The sequence below is a fragment of the Strigops habroptila genome, chromosome Z (assembly GCF_004027225.2).
Source record: "Strigops habroptila isolate Jane chromosome Z, bStrHab1.2.pri, whole genome shotgun sequence".
NCBI classification, from domain to species: Eukaryota; Metazoa; Chordata; class Aves; order Psittaciformes; family Psittacidae; genus Strigops; species Strigops habroptila.
In genome coordinates, this window is record NC_044302.2 from 100,694,384 (window position 1) to 100,714,793 (window position 20,410).

General features: G+C 40.9%; 1 protein-coding gene across 1 annotated transcript in view; it reads left to right on the forward strand.

Moving 5' to 3' along the window:
- DCC (DCC netrin 1 receptor) overlaps positions 1-20,410 on the forward strand; it is a 594,156-nt gene that overhangs the window by 214,786 nt on the left and 358,960 nt on the right. Inside the window, exon 2 of the mRNA XM_030470251.2 lies at positions 851-1,171. Coding sequence (XP_030326111.1) covers positions 851-1,171 — 321 coding nt within the window. The remainder of the gene's footprint in view (positions 1-850; positions 1,172-20,410) is intronic.

Consider the following 20,410-nt stretch of genomic DNA (forward strand, 5'->3'; position numbering starts at 1 on the left):
ACCAGCCCAGCTCTCTCAGCCTGTCAGTTTGCCTCCTAACCACACAGAGTTAGTTGGTGTCCTGTTACCAAAGTGATGCATTAAGAATTTGTCCCCTGTGTCCTTGCAGGAGGTAAAAAGCTCAGGTCTTCAGTGCTGTGGTAGGGATGGTTGCAGCTTGAGCATCAACACTCTCAACATCTCCCTTGCCTCTTCCCTGTACAAAGGACATGCCGATGTGGTCTGTCTGATCTCACTGGAAATCAGTGGCCAGACTAGTTGTAGTGAGGGGAATGTTGTGGCGAGGAGAATATTGTTCTGGTGAGGTGGAAGATGAGCCATGAGATTTGGGCGCTGTGTCTCATAGATGGTCAGACTGCAGTTTTGCTGTGTTTGCTATTAGCAAACAAATGGAAGGAAAGCATGTGAGGCCCAACACTATTTCTGTGCTTGTCACACTGAAATGCATCTCAATGCATTTGGCCAGAGCAGGTCCTTTGTAAGCAATTCAATTCTCCAAGTAAACTTCAAGATGTATGGTGGTTTTATGCCAATCTCCAGCTCATACAGTTGTATAGATTTTTAGCTTTGCTTTATCTCTGTGTTTTATATATAAAAGATCAATTTATCTATGAATATATTTTGATGGGGTAAACATATGATTTGTGTTTGGGATTTTTTGTGTGTATTAACAATTTGCAGGGAAACATAGCTTAATTTCTTATGTTTGCCAGCTATGTCTGTGGTGCCTCTGGGGGTTGTATGTTAGATCCTTATACTGAGTTTCTGTATCTAATACAGTATATTTCTTCCTCCATAGAAATGTATAACCAATATTTCCTCCTTCTGTCTTATGGCTTTGCTGTTTCAGGTTCACAATTTAAGGCTTTTACAGCATTGAAGTTCTTGACTGAGCCTTCAGATGCTGTCACCATGCGTGGAAGCAATGTGCTGCTGAATTGCGTTGCAGATTCAGATCAAGGAGCCCCAGTTATTAAATGGAAGAAAGATGCCATCTTCTTAAACCTGGCAGTAGATGAAAGGAGGCAGCAGCTGGCCAACGGATCACTCCTGATACAGAATATAGTCCACTCCAGGCACCACAAGCCAGATGAAGGTCTCTACCAGTGTGAAGCATCTCTAGAAGGCATTGGAGCTATCATCAGTCGGACAGCTAAGGTCATGGTAGCAGGTAGGGGGAAACATTCCTACCATTTGGATTACTGGAAATACTCTTTGTAAAACCATGCTTTCTTAAAAAATAGGAGCAAAAAGTGCACATAAAAGCATTTCAAGTGCTTTGGGTTTTCTTTTTTCCCCCTCTTCAAAAGAAGTAAAGCTAGATATGACACTTCTGTGACAGTAATTTATTTCTGACAAGGTATTATTCTTGTTTAAATATGTCTAATCACCTCTTTGTTGCTTTGAGTTATCTACTGCATATTTATTGTCTTCAAAACAGATAAAACCTCTGAAGTTTGGAATTAACTGCTTTTCTGATGAATTGAAGATCACAACCCTCCTTCCCTCCTCCCCCCTCCCAAACTTTCGTAGGGCACTAAATGTACAAATTTTTATTGTTTAGGAACTTTTTTGTAGATGAGAACTCAGCACACGGCTTATTGGAATTGGCAGCCTCTTTGTATTTCTTTTAAAGTGCTTGTGTAGGTATACTGCAAAAGGAACAGAAATTTGTTACTAGATTTGAGAACACTTATGTCTTCTCATTGACTTCACAAATATCTTCGTGAAGGACGTTTGTCTGAAGTTTTGAAGGGGTCTTTTGCCTCTTCATCAGTCTGTAGAAGGATGTAGTGAGTTCTCAATCGTCTAATTATTGGGGAAAAAAAGTTTGGAAATCTGTCAAATAAAGAGAGATGCACTTTTCTCCAGGCATCCAGTCTAAGCACTACCTAGTCTTGCTGTCATACAACATTTTGAACAACACGAGGATGTGAGATAAAACTGAAGTCCAATCTAGCTCAGCCCAGGAGCTTTACAACTTTTTGCCATCCTGTGTATTCCTAAATTCTTATCAGTTGTACTGGGAGGGAGTCCAGGCAGCTCTTCTCAGCTGGTGTGGCCAGCATTCCTCATGAACTTGGTGCCTTTTTCAGTCTTATGGTTCTTCTTGAAGACCACTTCCCCTCCTCCAAACCCTTCTTCACCAGCTAGAAAAGCCATATTTTCTCATGGTACCAGATTAAAACAGGTAATAAGAGTCTCAGCTCTTTCCTAATCTATCTCCTCCCCACCACTTTTCTGTATGAATCTCTGGTCACTTAACCTAACATCATCGGTAGTATATGTGCTCCCGTGCTATGACTCCTACCCAAAGTGATGGAGAACCCCACAGATGCAAAGAAATTGGTCATTCTGTTACCAAGTCTTGCCTTCAGGGGGAGCCTGCAGAGCCTCGCTTTGTGAAGTAGGACTTTTTGCCAGTTCAAGCTGTTATTTGGCCTTGATCTTGGTTGCTGGCAACCACTAACTAATAAAATCACTTCAATTACTCTTTTTTAAGTGAATGCACATATGTAAGTGTGCTCTGTGCTGTGTCCAGCTCTGTAATTTTGAGCTTTTCGTAGGAAGAACTGTGCTTTGTGTGTCAGTTCCTGATCTCATATCCCTGCAGTGATGGTGGGAAGTTTGGGTTTGGGGGAGCTGAAACTGGGAGAACTTATCAAGATTTCGTTATTGGAAAGTCAGTGAACTGGACAAGATGCAATGTGCCCAAAATGAAATACTGGATATTTGTTTAAACAAAAGTATTTTTAGTACAAGGGTTGCCCAGGCAGGCTATGGAGGCTCCATCTTGGAGATACTCAAGACCCACAAGCTGCTGGAAGCTGCCCCTGCTTTCTGCAGGGCACTGGACTTGGACGATCTCTGTAGGAGCCTTCTGACCTTGGTGATTCTGGTTTTTATTTCTTTTCTGACCATGTGAAAACGATACATATTGTAAGGTGGAACATAGGGTGTATGACATTTAAAATTGGCAGCAACTTCTTCAAGCAGAAGTTGTATTTTGCTCTCTGAAGGACGTGTATTCCTGAGTGAGCAGAATTTTTGTGTTGGGTTGTGGGTTTTTTTTTGAGGGAGTCAGTGTGCAATGTTGGCACAACGTCATTGACTCCGGGCATTGGCAGATGGAAACATGACAGAGTAAGGAAGAGAGGGCAAGAGGAGAAATGAAGGTCTCGTGCTCCTGTATGTTGTGTTAAATCGTTGCTTGGCAGAGCAAATAAACTTCTTCATACTACAGAGATGAGGGTTGGGGTAGGAGAGCTGTGTTTAATATTCTAACCCTTGAAAACTGAATCATACTGATCTGTTGTATGACATACAAGATACTGCTGCTAAACAGACTTTCTGGATAGCCCGATGCTCTCATTCAAAGGAGTTGAGGATGCTATGTGTGATTGCACTGCCCTCAGGAGTGAAAGATTGTGTTCATGTCAACAGTACAAATCCTCTTTTCACTTAGTTTCCCATTGAGCAAGATTTCATTCTTTCAAGATTTTAAAGGAAGGATTGTGATCTTTAATGTTTCAGGCATGCTGCAGGAAGACATTGTTTCCCTGAATTACAATCTAACCTTGGGTAGTGTCGCTTTGAAACTATAGGCCTGTTCATAGCATTTTAAGTACTTACTGTGCTGTTTGGCAACATACAATTCATCAACATTTATGTGTTTGGAGGTTGAAATTGCCAAACCAATGTTATGCGTAAGGGACATATCTCTTTATTTCTTGCAGCAAAGACTCTGGATGTGGTTTCCCCACACTTTTTAAAGCATTAACAGTCAATAAAGCAGTCACCGCTAAAAGGTAACAGTCAGCTCAGCATGGAACAGACTGCTCAGGGGTACTGAAAGTATATTGCCCTTTAAAAGCCTGTCCCTTTACACTTTCATGTCTTAAAGTGCTTTCAATAAAGAAAATGTAGCGAATGAAAACTGTTTTTAATCAGTCAAGAATTTTATGCACGAAGCCTGCCATGTATGGGGGAAATACACTTTTTCTAAGAACTTCTTAAGGGTCCTTACAGCCCTGAGATGTTCCAGCTGCAAAAGTGTTCCAGGCTGAAATGGAAATGAGAGTGCTGGAGAGAACGCGGGAGCTGCTTACTTCCCCACCATCTTATTAAAACTCCCAATTTAACAGACTACTGATTATCAGTATTTCTAGTAATTGGTGGGATTTGATAGAAACCACACTGCCCTGTCTTATGTCTCTATTTATAGACTGCTGCAGCATCAGTCTTTCAAAGTTTCTGGCTTTACTGTTGATCTGAAATGTTAGTCATTCTGTGGAAGATAGAAAGAGGAATCCAAGGTTCCTTTACACAGAAAGTCCTGAGCTTCAGCATCCAGCCCCTTGGAGACCAGTGTGATCAGATAGGAATATTTTGTGTGTGGCTGTGATGATTTTTAACTAGAAAATTATGCTGGAAATTATTTACAAGAGCTTTGTAAAAAAAGAAACAAACAGCAGATAATCTACATCACAGCTATAGATCCATTCAGACCAATGTCCTGGCTTTGGTAATCATGAGTCTCTAGCGGATGCCTAGAGACTGTAGAACATTGAATATATAGAATCGTAGAATGGTTTGGGTTGGAAAGGACCTTAAGGCTCACCCAGTTCCAGTCCCCTGCCATAGGCAGGGACGCCCTCTACTACACCAGGTTGCTCCAAGCCCTGTCCAACCTGGCGCTGAACACTTCCAGTTCACCTGAGTTCTCTATCAGTCATCAGTGTGGGCTGTGTGTCAATAAAATCTTGTCATGAGTGGAGCATTCGGACATTTAAATGTGTTTTAAATAGCTTTTCTTTTTCAATTTTTCTTCTTTAACTCATACTTCCAGCACTTCATTCCTTGCATGGATATATTGCCACTGATTCAGTCCTGGCTGAAATCAGAGGTTATTTTGGAGGATGGAGGGCGAAAGAAAAATAAAACACAACAACCAGTTATTTAGAAGAATAGTTAGGACATGCTTTGTCAAAGTAATTGAAAATATCTCCTGTTTTATGAAGTCAGTGGAAAAGTGCAGCTGGCCAGCATTGCCCTTTGAGTTCCTGAAAGACTTAATCTTATGAAAAAGTTCTAATGCAGTGTTATGTTATGTGTCACTAGATGACAGCTTACGTGCAGTCTCACTAGCCTTCTCTTTATTGTGGAAAGAGCTTTCCAGTTGTTCTGAAGGTTAATATCCAGGCAAGAAAGAGGGGCTTTCTCAAATTGTATAAGTTGAGCAAGTACCAGAGAATAAACAAAACCCATTTGTCATATTTCTCCTTCAGATGAAAGTTGGCCCAAATGCTCCCAAAAACCTGTTAGTCAAGCAGTAACTTATTTCTTCAAGAGCTTTAAATGATTTTAAAATATTTTTAAATGGTGTTTGACAGAGTGTGTTCCTCAACTTTGAATGTGAAAGTGCCGCTTGTGCCGTGGTGTTTTATCAGGTTGCTTCATCAGTATTAGAGGAATAATTTAAAAAATCTCGAGTAAAATGAACCATGAACTGTTTTATAATTCTGCTGATAAGAATCAAAATTTTGTTTTGTACTTGTCTAGGCAGAACACAAGGAGATTCCAAAGAAATAAGGTAACTGGACTTAAAAATTACAGCCTTGTATTTCTTGTGACTGCACTTTGTGCCGTACTGCTGTTTTTGTAACAGCACTGCCAGACTTTACAGAGTGGTTGAGGTTGGAAAAGACACTGGAGGTCATCTAATCCAATCTCCCTGCTCAAGCAGGGTCACCTAGAGCACATTGCTCAGGGTTGTGGCCAGACAGGTCTTGAATATCTCCAGGAAAGGAGACTCCATGACCTCTCTGGGCAACCTGTTCCAATGCTCAGTCACACTCACAATAAAGAAGTTCTTCCTTATGTTCAGGTGGAACTTCCTGTGGTTTAGTTTATGCCTGTTGCCTCTCGTCGTATTTCTTGGCAGAAGAGTCTGGTTCCATCCTCCTGACACCCTCCCTTCAGACACTTGTATACGTTTATCAGAACCTCCTGGAGTCTTCTCTTCTCCAGGCTGAACAGGCTCAGCCCCCTCAGCCTTTCCTTCCATGAGAGATGCTCCAGACCCCTCGTCATTCTCATAGCCCTTCACTGGACTTGCTCCAGGAGCTTGTCTCTCTTGCACTGGCAAGCCCAGAACTGCACACAGTACTCCATGGGAGGCCTCCACCAGGGCTGAGCAGAAAGGGATGATCACCTCCCTCAACCTGCAGGCAAACCTCTTCCTAACACAGCCTGGGACACCATTGATCTTCTTGGCTGCAAAGTCCCATTGCTGGCTCATGGGCAACTTGTTGTCCACCAAGGACTCCCAGGTCCCTCTCTGCAGAGCTGCTTCTCAGCAGGTCAGCCCCCATCCTGTACTGCTGTGTGGGGCTATTCCTCCCCAGGTTCAAGACCCTGTGCTTGCAGGACTTTCAAAACTTCCGTTTCAAAATGCTCCTCTCTGCCCATGTCTCCAGAGTGTCCAGATCCTTCTGAAGGACAGCACAGCACTCTGGAGTGTCAGCCACTCCTCCCAGTTCTGTACCCTCAACAAACATGCAGAGGAGGCACTCTATCACTTCATCCAAGTAATCAATGAACAAATTAAACAATACTAGACCCAATATTCAAGTAACACAAGTCTAGTTGCTAGGCCAGCTGTTGAACCTAAGGTTAAGATCCTCCAGGTGTGAAGAAATTCTACTCCTCACTTAGGAAAATAATGAAGCTGTAACACTGAATGATTTTTAGAATATTATAAATCCACTGGTCATTCTATAAGATCTATTTAAGTGCACAAAGAATGGTGAACACATTATGAAATACAATATTAGATGCTATTGCCTACCAGTATTTTTGGATTTGAATGAACTGAGGATGAAAATCAATCATTTAGAGTGACACCGGGAGGTATCACTTTAAAGAAACTATGGAATAAACATGGAAAATCCGCTATAATAAAACGCAGAAAATGCTGCATTGGACAGAGTAAACAAAATGTGGTTGTCCTGGTTTCAGCTGTAACAGTTATTTTTCTCCTTAGTAGCTGGTGCAGTGCTATGTTTCAACTTTAGTCTAAGAACGGTGCTGATAACACACCAATGTTTTAGTTGTTGCTCGGTAGTGCTTACCCTGATCAAGGACTTTTCAGTCTCTCATGCTCTTCCAGTGAGGAGGGGCACAAGAAGCTGGGAGGAAGCAGAGATAGGACACCTGACCCAAACTAGCCAAAGGGATATTCCGTCCCACAGCATGTCATGACCAGTATAGAAACCGGGGGCAGTCACCCAGAAGGCCCAGATTGCTGCTTGGGTCAAGCTGGGTATCGGCTGGCTGGTGGTGAGCAATTGTATTGCACATCACTTGTGTTTATTGGTTGGTTTTTTTGACTTCCCCTTTTTAGTTTTATATTCTCTCTCCTTGTTATTTCCCTTATCGTTATTAGTGGTAATAGTAGTAGTTTTGTACTATACTTTAGTTATTGGACTATTCTTATCTCAACCCGTGGGTGAGATTCTTACCATTCTTCTCCCCATCCTACGTGGAGTGGGGAGCGGAGTGAGTGAGCGGCTAGGTGGTTCTGAGTTAATGACTGGGCTTAAACCACAAGAGTGTTGCATATTTCTCATTCCCTGGATCTATCATAGCCACTTTTTTAATAAAGGGAGAAAATTGCTTTCATAAATTAATCATTTGGGAGGTATAGCTTCATCTAAACCAACTAAAATTACCCAATACTGACTTTATCTTTTTTTTTTTTTTGCTATTCCTACCTTTTTTATTCGTAACCACAGGAGACTTTAAGCTATTTAATGTGAATTCATAAACCATAATAAAAGTAGTGAACAAAACCAAAACAAACTCTACTTCCCTCCCAAACTCATTTTGGAGCTCCAAAAATTGATTTTCTTGATAAATAGAAAAATAAAATAATAAAAAAACCCCAAGTCAATAACTGTAGAACAGACATTACAGCTGTGTAGCTGGAAAACTTAGATTACAAGTATCACCTGCACTGAATTCAGAAAAGTAGATGGATATTTATGAACTTTTGGCCAACAGGTTTTCCTCTTTTTATATTTGCATTTTACATGAATACATACAGTATTCATGTACACTAGCATGTACTCCAGTACACAGTGTGTATTGGTGTGTAGAGATTTGCTTGGGAATCAATGGGAGGGGGCTTGGGTAAGTCCGCTGTTTAATGACTAGCTAGCTGATTTATGTATTCTTTTTTTCTTTTTGCTCCTTGCCATAAAAATATGCACCCATGGGAAGTCTTTTTACATCACTTGATGACCTGTAGTGCTTTATAATTTTTTTTAGTTAATGGAATGGATGATTCCCCAGTGCTCACTCCATGCTATTGCTGCTTAATGTTCCTTTGTTGTATTTGCAAGATCCACCTGCAAATGAGTCCACAAATGTGTACTCTGTCATGCCATTAAAGCTCATTAACACGCTTGTATTTAAAAGCAGATCTGAAATATGAAAAGAAATACCAGGAAATCAGGTAAATATTTGACTCTTTACATGCCACTCTCCTTTTCGGTCTCAGTTTTCTTCCACTGTCTTGTCATGGTTTAATATAAGATGCGCTACTTTCCTTGATGTAAATGGGGGTGCAGGGGGATAAGTGACCAAAAAAACTCCAAACAAAATGCCAGCATATCTAGTAAGGTAGTTGTCCTTTTGATGCTATCACTGACTTTTTTTTTCTGTAAATGGTCATTTTCAACACTGTTCATGGTTATTATTTGTATAAGGTGAAAAGCTACAGGAAAGGTTTCTGTTCTGTATGATCGGTCTTGTGCAACAAGCTGAGAGTTACATCCTTAATTCTTCTGTGTGTTTGTCCCAGATTTAGTCTGATGGAACTGAAGCAGCTCCTGTATTTCACTCTTCCATTTTTGGAGCTGATTCAGGTCGCTTTACTTTCCCCTGCTAAGCTGTGATGGGATTTCTCATTGCCTAACACAATAGTTGTACATGATGGTTTTATTTGCTTGGGAGTAACCTTAGCATCTGGAAGAAGGCAAGAGATTCTTGCCTGTGTTACTTCAGTACTTAATTGAACATTGAATATCAGAACACTTATATCTTGAATATCCAGTCCAGTGAACATTCATGAATAAGTAACTAGCTGCCTTTAGTGACTGGCTGTTCTTTGTAATCATAGAATCTTAGAATACTTTGGCTTGAACCCTGCCAGGGGTGGAGCAGCCACAGCTTCTCTGGGCACCCTGTGCCAGCGCCTCAGCACCCTCACAGGGAAGAACTTCTGCCTAAGAGCTCATCTCAGTCTCCCCTCTGGCAGGTTAAAGCCATTCTCCTTACCCTGTCCCTACAGGCCCTTGTTCAAAGCCCCTCTCCAGGTTTCTTGTAGCCCCTTTAGGCACTGGAGCTGCTCTAAGGTCTCCCCTTAAGGATCCTTCTCTTCTCAAGGCTGACCCAGCCCAGCTCTCTCAGCCTATCTCCAGAGCAGAGCTGCTCCAGCCCTCGCAGCACCTTCACAGACTCATTCTAACAGGTCCACATAATCACAGTTTCCACTAAGCACTGAGTGGTTTCGAAGAGAATTATCAGCTTTTTATCATACATATCTACTGACTTCTAGTGCCCAGACAAAGCAGCCAGCTTCTGCCCCATCACTGGAAATATTGTATTCTTCACTCTGAATGGACAGAAGGAATAAAGAGGTTTTGGAGTCTTTGGAGCCATCATCAAAGCCGGTTGGATGAAGAATCAGGTAGAAAGTGGGCCCAAAGGGCAAGAAGTAGAAAAGGCTGAGCACTATATTGGTTATTATTTAGGTATAGTATAATCTAGATACAGTACAACTAATCAGATATTTTGGTTACCTTTCACTTTAAACGTGCTACTTAAATATTTTTAAAGGTAACAAAAATACTATAGTTAAACAAATAGTTTATTTTGCTAGAAAAATTTAGAACTCTCTTCAAATGTGCCTAAGAATCTAAAGACTTGGGGTCCCATGGAGATGAGGGCAAAGAGAAGCATGCCTGTGACAGCCCCTGTGGTGTTCAATTAGCTCACAATTCTGTCTTTCACTCATTTTTCCATTCCAACTCTCTGTACCATAATGTTCCGCTGGTTTTAAAATAGCAAGCAAAGTAGTAGGTCATGTCCGAAGATAATCTTTGCTAATATTCCACCTCACATTCAAGTGCCTGAAAACCAAGACACTAATAAGACACTTTCATCAGCTTTTAATTTTACACCTGTAGTTGACTTTAAAGTTAATGTAGGGAGTGACTTGGGAGGAGTGGACTCCGGAGGACTGCTCCAGTTGCACATCTCTTGATGTGTATCTATGCATGTTTCTCTTGGATACGCTTTCTGCCAGGAGGAGGAATAATTAACTCTATATTTAATACAAAAAAAAAAGCTATCCGTTCATCTGCAAGTCCTCTAGAATCCCCGAGGCAATGGGCAGAGGCATGGCTCCTGTTCTGTCACTCCAGCAAAAGCGCATCTGGATTCAGAACCATCAAGGCTCCACTATGTTCTCCTCCCCTCCCCTCTGAGGGCTGAGCAGGAATCCAGATGCTCTGAGCTAAACTTACTTTTCACATGCTTTTTTTCCCCTTTTAGCAGAGCAAAGGTTATGCTTGCATCAGTGCTTTTGATTTTGTCTGAAATGTCTTTTGTTGCACCAGGGCACAGCATTTCATCTTGTTTTGTCTCTCCAGCAACTTAGTGCTATCTTCTTGGCTTGGGCAGTTCCTCCTCATGACGTGAGCCATGATGTTGGATTAGAGCTCTGCTGGGAAGGTGTCCCAAAGGAGATGGCTGGACAATTACAGTGCTGTTGCTTCTGCCAGTTTGAATTGTAACTGTACAAATTTAGTCAACCCATATGCCAAAGTCCTCCTTTCACACCCTCCTTTGCAGCGAGATGTATGAGTGCTGAGACAATGCTGAAGCAAGCGCTCTGAAGTGATACTCCTTCTGTTGCGTTGTATTGTCTCATTGCTTTGCCTTGTTCTCTTGCCCGTCATCCATCTGTCCTCCGCTTCTACAGTTAAAGCAGGAGATAACTTTGGATAGAAACAAGGGTTTTTTTATTCTATCTTCTATGTGGCTTCTTCCAAGCCTGAGGCCGTTGTTCAACACTCCTGTTTGTTGTGTGAGGGGATTGCCTGCCTCTCGGCGATCTTATGTTTTCATAATTAGTGGCAGGATTGGTGATACTTACGACACCTAAATACAAAGGTCCCTTTTATCCAAGCTAATTTTTTTAATGGAAATTATTTAGCTCATTAAAATGGAAGTTTGAAAATCAGAAATTATGAAATTTGTGTCAACACACTGATTCTTTCATAGTTTTCAATTGCATTATTTTATCAACCTGTAGGAGAGCAACATTCCAGATTCAAAAAAAAGGTGTTTGAGAACTGCATTACTCTACAACACTCCTTTACTTTGGGGACAGGCTGACAATAACAACGTTGTCTTTTCTGCACTATTCTGCAGGCTTCTACTTTTGGGGCGTTGAGAAATGCTCAGTGGGAGTGCATGCCACCACAATTCCAACTCTTCCGACCCTTGTGCTGCACAGAAGCATGACTTCAATTAGCAAATTTAATTTAGGAAAAAGGTTTTGCTTTCATTTTTAGTGCCTGGCAGAGATTTACTTAGGCTGAACTCGAGGAGATTGGATTGAGAAAGGAGCAGCCTCGGTTGGCGAGGGTGTGAAGTCTCAGTGAATTAAAATAATGGGTTGTAATAGATCACAGGCGCTGGAGATGGCCACTAGCCCGTAGATCATCTGGTCGGTTTACCTTCCAGGAGAGGACTGTTCCAACACTGTGTTTGCTGATCGTCTCTCTGCTCTGGCTTTAAAAGCTGTGAGTGATAAGAGTCCCTTGGAACTGTGTCCTACAGGATCTGTTGGGATGGTTTTTTCTGGAAATTGACATCTCAGTTTTCTTGTTGTCATCACTTTGTCCCTATTGCACAGGACAAAGGGGCTGTTGGGATCTAATGTTCTAAGCCTGAAAACAAATGCTTGACTTGTATGTTCTTTTGGTATATAAACTAACTTTTTGGGGTTTCCTTCCCGACTGTATAATAACCTTAAAAATTGCTCGAGTTCCCTGGGCTGCTGTGAAAGAATAGGCGATAACTGATGCAGTACTTTCGCTGAGGAAAAAAACCTTCATGATTCTTGCCTTCCTAGACCTTGTAGTTTGTCTGAGACTTGATGAAAACCTTTTTAGTCTTTGCTGCCTTTTTTGATGTCTCCTTCTCTTTCTGTCCATCTCCCAGTGGCAGGCATTTGAGTGAAAAAGGACCTACCTGCGTTTAGTTGCTGGTGCTGTCAGCTTCATGTTCAGTCCTTTGGGGAGGACTGACCTCCCTTTGCTTTTGGGAGCATTTTTTGTTCTCCTTTTCCTTTACTGCTGGGTACAACTCCTCTGCCCGAGGCCAGTCCCCTGCACTGGGCTGGCAGAGTACTGATGCTCGAACATCCTGCACTGCTCATGCTTTTGGCCTTCCATGCCCCCAGTTATATATTCTATGTTTTCTCTGGAATTTCTACTTTTTTTTTAAGCAAAAAGGCTTTTTTTTTTTTTTTTTTTTACATTAAAAAATTATGGTCTAAAATTTCTCTTCTTTATGATCTTTTTGTTGTTGTTACCTGGAAGTAGCAAAGCTCACATCACACCTGAGTTTGCAGAAGTCAGAGTCCTTCTGGGTTCCTATGAGCCTTTCTCAGTGTGATATACAAGTGCTTCAGATGTATTTGTCAGGCAATTGATACAGAATATTTGTAGAAATAGAAATAATGCTGTGAGAAATATACTACTCCAATTTTACAACACGGGAAAATAAAGAATAATAATAAAAAAAAAGAAATAAAAGGCCGCGTGCTTCTACTTAGATGCTGACTGAAATTAGCTGCCTTGAAGTTCCTTCTGGGCTTCTGTTTGACCATGGACGCAATTAAAGCCCAGAGTTATGGCAGTTTTGACCTCTGTTTCCTCAGTGTCTGGCTGCCCCATCTTGTGTGTGTCTGCTCAGACCTGACAGCACACAGGAGCTGGGTTTCCATCTCATTTCTCAGCTCCATAGGAAGGGGGACATTCTTCTGCCTTTCTCCCCCTGATACTGTATGGCGGATAGTCCCTGCATGCCCTGTCCGTGCAGGTAGGATCAGGCTCTCTTCAGGAGAACTGATAGGCACAAAAAGCTGGAGGAGATGCCCCTGCCCTTCTGTACTGTGCTCCAGGTATTGCAGGACTCAAAACAACAGTAGAGCTATCAACAGCCTTATCCAGCCTGGTTTTGTTGCAGGACCCTAACAGATTTTCTGATGTCCAACCTACATCTTCTATACTATTAAGGAATATGATCTAATCCTTCTGTTTATGACCAAGAGCAACAGAGGGATTATTCTTGAATTGCAATTTAACACATTAAAATCCTGTTGGACCTCTTGCACAGTCCCATCATCCTCACTCTTACTTTTCCTGGACTAAATAAACATGCTTCCCTGCCCATGATAGATGGGATGGAACTGGATGACCTTAAGGTCCGTTCAAACCCAAACCATTCTGTGATTCTATGAAACGTGATAAAGTGTCACATGCCTCATCTTCCCAGATATCTTAGTGGTTTTGTTGCTTGGTTGGATGACCAGATTATATACCCTTATCCAACAGCAGCATCATTAGTGTCTCATGGCACAAGGTAGCAGGAAAGAAGTGAGGGATATTTGTATGTCTCCCCAGGGGATTGATGAACTCCTCAGTATTGGACACCTAAGATTCAGCTAAGCAAGGCACTGGGACATCTAGTCTAGGTTATGCTTTGCCTAAAAAGGTTGGACCAGGTGATCCTCGAGGTCCCTTCCAACCTGGAATTCATGATATACTTTAATAATATATGTTAAAGGAGGGTTCTTGAAACTATTCTTCCAGCCAATGTGTAGTGCAATTACTACTTACAAGGGTTATAATGTAGGTATCTTGCATGTGTTTCTAATATAGAATAAATGATCAGGAGTTCTTGGGGAAAGCCTAGAGTGTAAAGTGAGTAAAAATGGATAATTTTATAGCTGTATTTACCTTAGAGCTCTGTTCTTCTGTAATCTTATTTCTTTGGAAAAACCTTGGCTGCATTTGCTGAAATGTGTTATTTTCTTAAGCATGAGTAGTTCTGTGTAATTTTATACTTACAGTTTGAACTCGGTGTCATGTAGTTTGGGGTACTTGGATATAATATCAGGAGTTCACAGTGAACCCTACACTTAAATTGCTCACCCTGCGTATCTTGAACATTAGGGACCTGGCTCTCCGAGTAGCATTTACAATGATCAGCTGGATCTGAAGTGTCATTTATAGCGAATAGGGAGAATTAAATGCCAAAGAGTGAGATTTGTAAGAGCTGGTGTGCTGAATGCCAACGTCTGCTGAGGAAGAATGTGTCTGTAGTCTCATCTTCTTCCTTTACTGGGCTCCAGAGCTGGAAACTACCCTCTGTACTTAAAACAGCGCACACTTGGCCATAGGTGGAATGGTCATTCTTCCTCTGATGATGCGATAACAAGATGTAGCCATGTTTATTTTGTTGAAATTCTTGTGAATGTAATGGGAGATTACAGTTTCAGACTCATCTTGGTGGAGGAGTATGAACCCATTGCATCCATTCTCCAGGAGAATATTTCTGTTCACCTTCCTGTGAAGCTGAAAAAGAGCCCAGCCAAAAATGCTTCTTTGAAAGAGCTGGGGATGGAGACCATTTTTACATGCTTTTATTGAAAGTGACTGTTAAGCATATTAGGGTCTCTCAAATGTTTATTAGCATGCCTGGAAAACTGGGTGGTTTTGTGAATTTTGGACATCTCAAGGAGCATAAACTCGTAAGTGTTCAGAGAGCTGGGTTAGCCAGAGCAGAAGAGCTTTGGGATATGCTCAGCAGTATCATTTTGAATACTAAAGTACATTTTCTAGTGACAACTGAGACATCTATTCTGTTTAATTTGTGTAAGTAGGTCCTGTGGAGTGTTTTTTGCTCACTTTCGTTCTAGTTTAGCTGACCAAGTTCTGAGTAAGCGTATTCTTTAGATATCTAAGTGCTATTTTGCCTGCGGTATACTTCTGATCCTGGTTTTGGATGAGTGTGCAGTGCATTTCAGGATGAATACAAATGCAGCAGACTTTAAAATGCCTCTCTATGTGATTTCTTCGCTTTATGCTGACATCTGTACTGGTAAAACTGCAGCCATTGCTCATGAAAAGTGAATGTGTAATACTGAACAACCATGATCAGGTGGAGATGGGCGTAATTCAAAAGTGGCAAGGCTTTCTAGGTAGCTGGTGCTTTGCATCCCTTTTTTTTTTTTTTTTTTCATTAGGTCTTCCCCTATTTCTTCATTTTTACTTTTGTCCCTAATAAAGGTAATGAAGATGTAGTCACCATGAGGTATTTCCTCAGGTTAATTTTCTTTTCTGACTTACAACAATCTTGTGACCACCTTGCATGGTCTCTTGTTTCCAGTTTAACCTTTCTAATGGTTTCCTGACCTTGCTTACTTGAAATCTATACACATTTCTGAAGTGATGTTTAATAAGATGAGAGAAGCTGTTTACAATCCTCTCATTTGTCCTTGATGACCTCTGTTGGGCAAATGAGAGAGAGGTCAGTTGTGATGCCACCGTGTCACTAACAGGGGAGAGAGATTTAAATTAACTGGGACAATCTTCAAATTTCATAAAACACATCATCCGAGTAATTTAATTAAAAGGGGTCAGGTTTCTCTTCCCTAGTTGGTGCCTTCATCTGACCAAGAGAAGCAGTTGATATATGCGCAGATGTGAGACTTGATTGACACAGCAGTACAGAAATGTAGGTTTCCAAATTTCTCTTCATGCCCTGATTGATGCAGGATGATTACGGGTTTACAAGCTAAAATGTATAATTCTTAAACCTTCTTATTCCGTATTTACCAGCAGATGATACAATCCAGCACTGACAGGGGATTGAAGGAATGACATATAGGTCTCTTCCATCTCTAATCTCAGATTCTATGAAAACCTTTAGAATGTAAATTGAAAGCATGTTTTATATTCGTAAATGCAAAAATACGCTTGAAAAGCTTTCACTTCGAAAAGATTATAATGATTAGCATTTATTATGCTGTTGTTTTCATGCAAAAAAGAAAATCCTGCCCAGATTTTACTCAAATTGAACTTTTGTGCCTTGCATAATAGCCCTGCTTTAATTTGAATAAGATTCAGAGTAAAGTGGCCAGATAGATAGCAAGTTAAACACTGTAGAGCAAAGAATCCCAACTTAAGCTGCTAAATGCATGTGTTTTAATACACAGGCAAAAATGAGGATGTTTACAAGTAGTATCACTAAGGGCACATGAAAAAGTCTGGGGAAGAAAAAGCAATTTAGTAGAGAGCAAGATGTTAAGTTTCTTAATTTTCTCTACAGCAATAAAATCTGGTAAAACAAAGTGAGTGATTGCGTACATTTTACTACAGTGGTGCCCGCTAGTGTAGCTGTAGCTGAGAGTCTGCCAGCATTTCCATTATAAACTCTGTTTTCATGTGTTTATAACTCACTCCTAAAAGCTCACCTGGGCTGGTGTCTGGTGTTCAAGATCTTAAAACAGAAATGAAGATTTCACACATGTAGAAAATAACGTGTTGGGCTAGATCTAAATTAACTAGGGATTTTAAAATGGACTTTGCCTCTCTTCCTCAGTGCTATGCTTGAGATGTTGCATAAAACTTTGAAGGCATCATTTTTGAGTTACTTTCTTGTTGTTAGTGACTGTGGTTACTAGTCAGGTCTTATGGAAGAAGAATCAAGGGAGAGAATCATGCCTTAGGTTATATAGTAAATAATGAAATCAAAAGTTCAGCAGGGATATTTCAGTGCCCTGAACTGTTTTGTTTTTCTCACTTTATTTCCTCTTTCGCTCATTTAAAGCCCGCTTAGACACCTTTATGTTGCACTGCATTTTACAATGCAGGTCTATCTATCAAGGTGTATGAAGGGAACGACACCAGCTTCGAGGCTAGACAGTGAGACATTGAGATATAGACCGTGATGTTCTGCTCAAGAAGGGGAAAAAAATATGTGGTCAAGATCTAAGAGGATTCTGCCCCAAAATGTTCAGTGACTTGGGGTGGGGGGTAGGCTAGGTGAAGTCGAGTCTCTGGAGGTTACAGACTGTTGTGTACTTGAAGGTATTAAGGGCATGGACTTGTTGAGTAAGGAAGAGTAAACACAACTTCCAGTCTGCTTTCTACCAAGATCTATAATCTAATGAATTTGATCTGGATTTCTCAATGGAATTCTGTAAAACAGAATGTTTTAACTATTTTGTGGAGGCAGAATAGGGGCAGAAGTTACTTGCTTAACTCTTTCTTTTGCCTAGCTTTATCCACATAGCATGCACATACAGAGTCCTATATTAATGAATGGAAAGTGTGTGCCCTATCACATATGTAGATATTTAGAAGGTAAATATTTAAAAATGTTTAAATTATAGAGGATGTTTCCAGGAACATCCAATCAGACCCCAAAATTTGCAGCTCTCTGGAATCTGACCACAAAATGTAGGTTTACCTAGTTGCAAGTGGCACACACTTCCTCTTCTGGTGCTCTCATGAGGCATTAAGAATCACTGGCTGGACAGCAAAAAGCTATGAAGTTGGCTTTAAAATATAAATGAGGTTGAATGTTTTTTATCTGTTATCTGGCTTTGGCATTGGTAATTCACTTGGTTTTTAAATGATTTTGAGAGACAGCAGAAAACAAAATCAAGCTCTCCTTCAAGTTCCTGTTTCCAGGAGCTATTTCTTTAAATTTGGAACAGAACTAATAAGCAGCTGTTTTGCTTGGTGAATGTAGATTTTTTTTCATTGTGATATTACATTTCAGTCGAACATTTTTTTTTTTATGAAAAACAATAGTGGCAGCACCCATAGGTGACTGAAATCAATTTATTTCTGTTGCAATCTGTCTTTAATCTTGCTAGTTTCTGAGATTCAGAAGAAATGTTTCTATGCTATTGAAAGTGAACTTATTGAGGGAGACATTACAGCAAGGAACTTCTAGGCAAATAAAAATGATGTCAGGCAGGATTGAGCACTTCAGAGCCTGGCAGTCCCATGTTCACCACTATGCTTTCAGTAGGGTTTCATTTTACTATGATTAAAACCAACCAGTAAACCATGAATGTCAGGAGGAGAATAAGAAGAGGCCAAAGAGAGTACATGGCAAGAAACAATTTATTCTGAGAAGGCTCAGTTAAAAGCTGTCTCTGTGGATTGCCTAAATTTATGGCAGAAATGACACAGTGATTGGTATTGCAGTTTAATGGTCCTAGAGCCTAAAATTTGTGTTCTGGACTGCGGATCCACAGATGGCCCTCCAGGCTGAGCCAACAGTATGTGAGGTAAAAATCCCAGGTAACTCAAGAGATGGGGTGCCTCACTAGCAAAGGCAGGCAAAAGCCTGCCCATGTTGGTGCTGGAAGAATGTGATTCAAGCACAACTTGCTCTGTACCACCCCACAGGAATGCAGGCGGTATCCAGACTGCCATGGGATTGTCCAAATGTTCATGTTGGTGTGGGAATCTCCTTTTCCAGGATGGTAACTGAAGAGGGGGAGCTGATGCTGGAACTTGTGCATCGCTCTTCCAAGCTTTTCTCAAATGGTGGAGCAAAGGCACCTTTTCCTGCATTTCCTTTTTCTAGGGGTGAATTCTTGTATGTAGCAGTTAAATAAGAAATGCTTCAACAGCCTGTGCTTATTAGCACAAGAAAAATCTTGATATGGGCTTTCTTTGTCCCAGCAAGATGCTTCTGGTTCATTGTTTGGAAGTCTAAAAAGAATTGTGGAGTACGACAAAGAAGACTTTAAAGGAATTGTTAGAAAGGGATGTTTCCTTCATTTAAGGCTACTCAGGAAAAAAAAAAAAAAGTCACGATTAAAGATATTAACCTCTTAAATACAGGATTTTAAAAATTCCTTCTCTTTAAGATAAGCAAGAGCTATCTCATGACATCCAATATTATAGTGTCCTTTTGCATGAATACCTGATGAAGGCATGTGCTGGTCTTGGCTGGCTAGAGTTAATTTCTTCATAGTAGCTACTGTGGGGTTATGTTTGGGATTTGTGCTGAAAAGTGTTGATAATTCAGGGATGTTTTCATTTTTGCTGAAAAGTACTTAAACAGAGTCAAGGCCTCTTCTGCTCCTCACACTGCTCTGCTGGTGAGTCAATGGGATGAACAAGAAGTTGGGAAGAGACAGATGTCTTCAGTATCTAAAAAGAAAATACAAATTTAGATCAGTGCTGCCACACACAGAAATTTGTTTACTGACTGTATTTTCTGTGATGCAAATGAAAAAGTACTTTGTCAACAAAGGAAGCCTTTATATTAATGCTTCTTGAGAGCAATATTTGCAAAGTGCATCTTTCTTTGTGATTAAGTGGTTGTGTGAAATGATACTTTCTGACTAAACAACCATCTTCTTTATGAAAGTTGAGAGTTATATCTTCAGTGACAAAAATGAATATTCAGTCTTTCCTATGTACTTTGAAAGTGCAAAGCTAAGAGGGATTCCTTTGTTGCGCACATATAATCTAGTAACAGTAGTGATATGGCGGCATGTGTCACTCATAGGGCTCAGGTGGAGATGGTGGAATGATTTTAAGTCCTGAGAGCAGGATGTATTTTGTTACTTGATGTTCTCATGAAGGGATGAGAGCTGGAGTTTGCTGGGCGGGTTGGAACCTACGCAGTCTTGATCATGTAATGTTCTGATGTTGTGGCTGGTAAAACATCCTTGTACAATGCTTGCTGTTAGAAGCAGTGAGTATTGCCAGTGGAACAGGTGATGCAGAAGGAGGAAAGAATACAAGTTGGCTTCTCATAGCTCCTGACTGACCCAAGAGACGCAAAAGCTCATGAATTACCATGACAGATGGTTTGAAAGAAGCCTGTAGCCATGTTGTGAAAGCAAATAACTCTTTCAGGTAGCAAAGCTGAAATAAATGCTTAGTCTCCTCTTAGGTCTCTTTGTGCTCCAGAGAAGCAGTGTTTTGCCCCATGCCACCAACACAGTTTGTCATTGGCATAAGCATTTGTTACCCCTCTAAGTGCGCAGCACCTAAAACAAATATTTCTAATTCACGGTTGGAGCTTTGAGTCACTATGTAGTACAAAACACAGAGTCACAGAATGGTTTGGGTTGAAAGGAACCTTAAAGCTCATCCATTTCCAACCCCTGCCACGGGCAGGGACACCTTCCGCTAGAGCAGGTTGCTCCAAGCCCCGTCCAGCCTGGCCTTCGACACTGTCAGAGATGGGGCAGCCACAGCTTCTCTGGGCACCCTGTACCAGTGCCTCA